The sequence below is a fragment of the Emiliania huxleyi genome (genome assembly GCF_000372725.1).
Source record: "Emiliania huxleyi CCMP1516 unplaced genomic scaffold EMIHUscaffold_299, whole genome shotgun sequence".
In the NCBI taxonomy this organism is placed as follows: Eukaryota; Haptophyta; order Isochrysidales; family Noelaerhabdaceae; genus Emiliania; species Emiliania huxleyi.
In genome coordinates, this window is record NW_005199776.1 from 73123 (window position 1) to 74269 (window position 1147).

At 69.8% G+C, this 1147-nt stretch overlaps 1 protein-coding gene across 1 annotated transcript in view; it reads left to right on the top strand.

The window, feature by feature from the left end:
- The window catches only part of EMIHUDRAFT_368254 (hypothetical protein), a gene marked incomplete at its 3' end in the record, with an annotated part of 2563 nt that extends 2249 nt beyond the window's left edge, over positions 1–314 (top strand). The window contains exon 5 of the mRNA XM_005775612.1: positions 93–314. Coding sequence (XP_005775669.1) covers positions 93–314 — 222 coding nt within the window. The remainder of the gene's footprint in view (positions 1–92) is intronic.
- Positions 315–1147: the final 833 nt, after the last annotated feature.

Sequence of the window (1147 nt, forward strand, 5' to 3'; positions counted from 1 at the left end):
ACCCCACACCCCCACCACCCCCACCACCACCACCACCACCACCCCCACCACCACCACCACCGACCACCCCCACCCCCACCCCCCATCCCCAGGACGCGGCGCCCGTCCAGCGGTCGAGCTCGGTGCAGAAGAAGATCGCGGCGCGCCAGGCTGAGAAGATCATCGACCCCAACATCAACTCCCAGTTCGACACGGGCCGTCTCCTCGCCTGCATCTCCTCGCGGCCGGGCCAGTGCGGCCGGTGCGATGGCTACATCCTCGAGGGCAAGGAGCTCGAGTTCTATGTCAAGAAGATGGCGCGCAAGAAGAAGTAGACAGGAGCCGCTGCGACTTCCGCCGCAGCGCGCCCATCTCGTGGTCGATGTGAGCTAGTCCGTGAGCGGCCCGCGTTTTGTTTGCGGAACTCCGTCTTATGGCCCGTCTTAAGCCGCCACCCAGGGAACCCTTCCCTCGCTTGGGCGGGCTTTTTCTTTGCGGATTTAACATTCTTTTTTCAACCCCATGTCGGCCATGTCGGCCGGCCGTGGGTGCGCGTACGCGGTTGCGCTTTGCTGCTGCGCTATCGCCTCGGCCGACCCTGCGAGACCGCGTCCGCTCCTGCTTGCCTCTGCGCGGCGTCGCGGCAGTGGCCGGACCGCCGACGGGGAGTCGGCGAGGGAGGCCGAGCGGGTGGCAGCGGCGGCAAGCGACAAGCGGGCGTTACAGGCGCGTGAGCGGCAGCGGGCGCTCGCCGCGCGCGCGGCCGAGGCCGCGGCGCTGCAGAAGTTGCGGACTGCGACGCGCGTGGTGTCCGAGGCGGCGCGCAGCGCTGCCGACGCGGCGGCTGCCGCGGACAGCGCGAGACAACAGCTCCGTGTGGCGCGGCGCAGGGTGACTGACGCTCGGCACGAGCTAGAGACGCAGCGCGAGCGCGCGGCCTCGCAGCAGCGCAGCGCCAAGCACGGCGCACGGCTCGCGCGCTACGAGCGGCGGCTACGCCGTCACCGGCTGCGGACCCTTAGCCTGCTGCTTGGCTTCACTTTCATGAACGGCCTCGCCCGCCGCTCGCTCAGCAGTGCCGGCCCCTCGCTGGTCGCGGACGGGCTGCTGACGGAGAAGCGCGCCGATGAGATCTTCATGATCGGATTCGAGGCACCCCCCCCCCCGC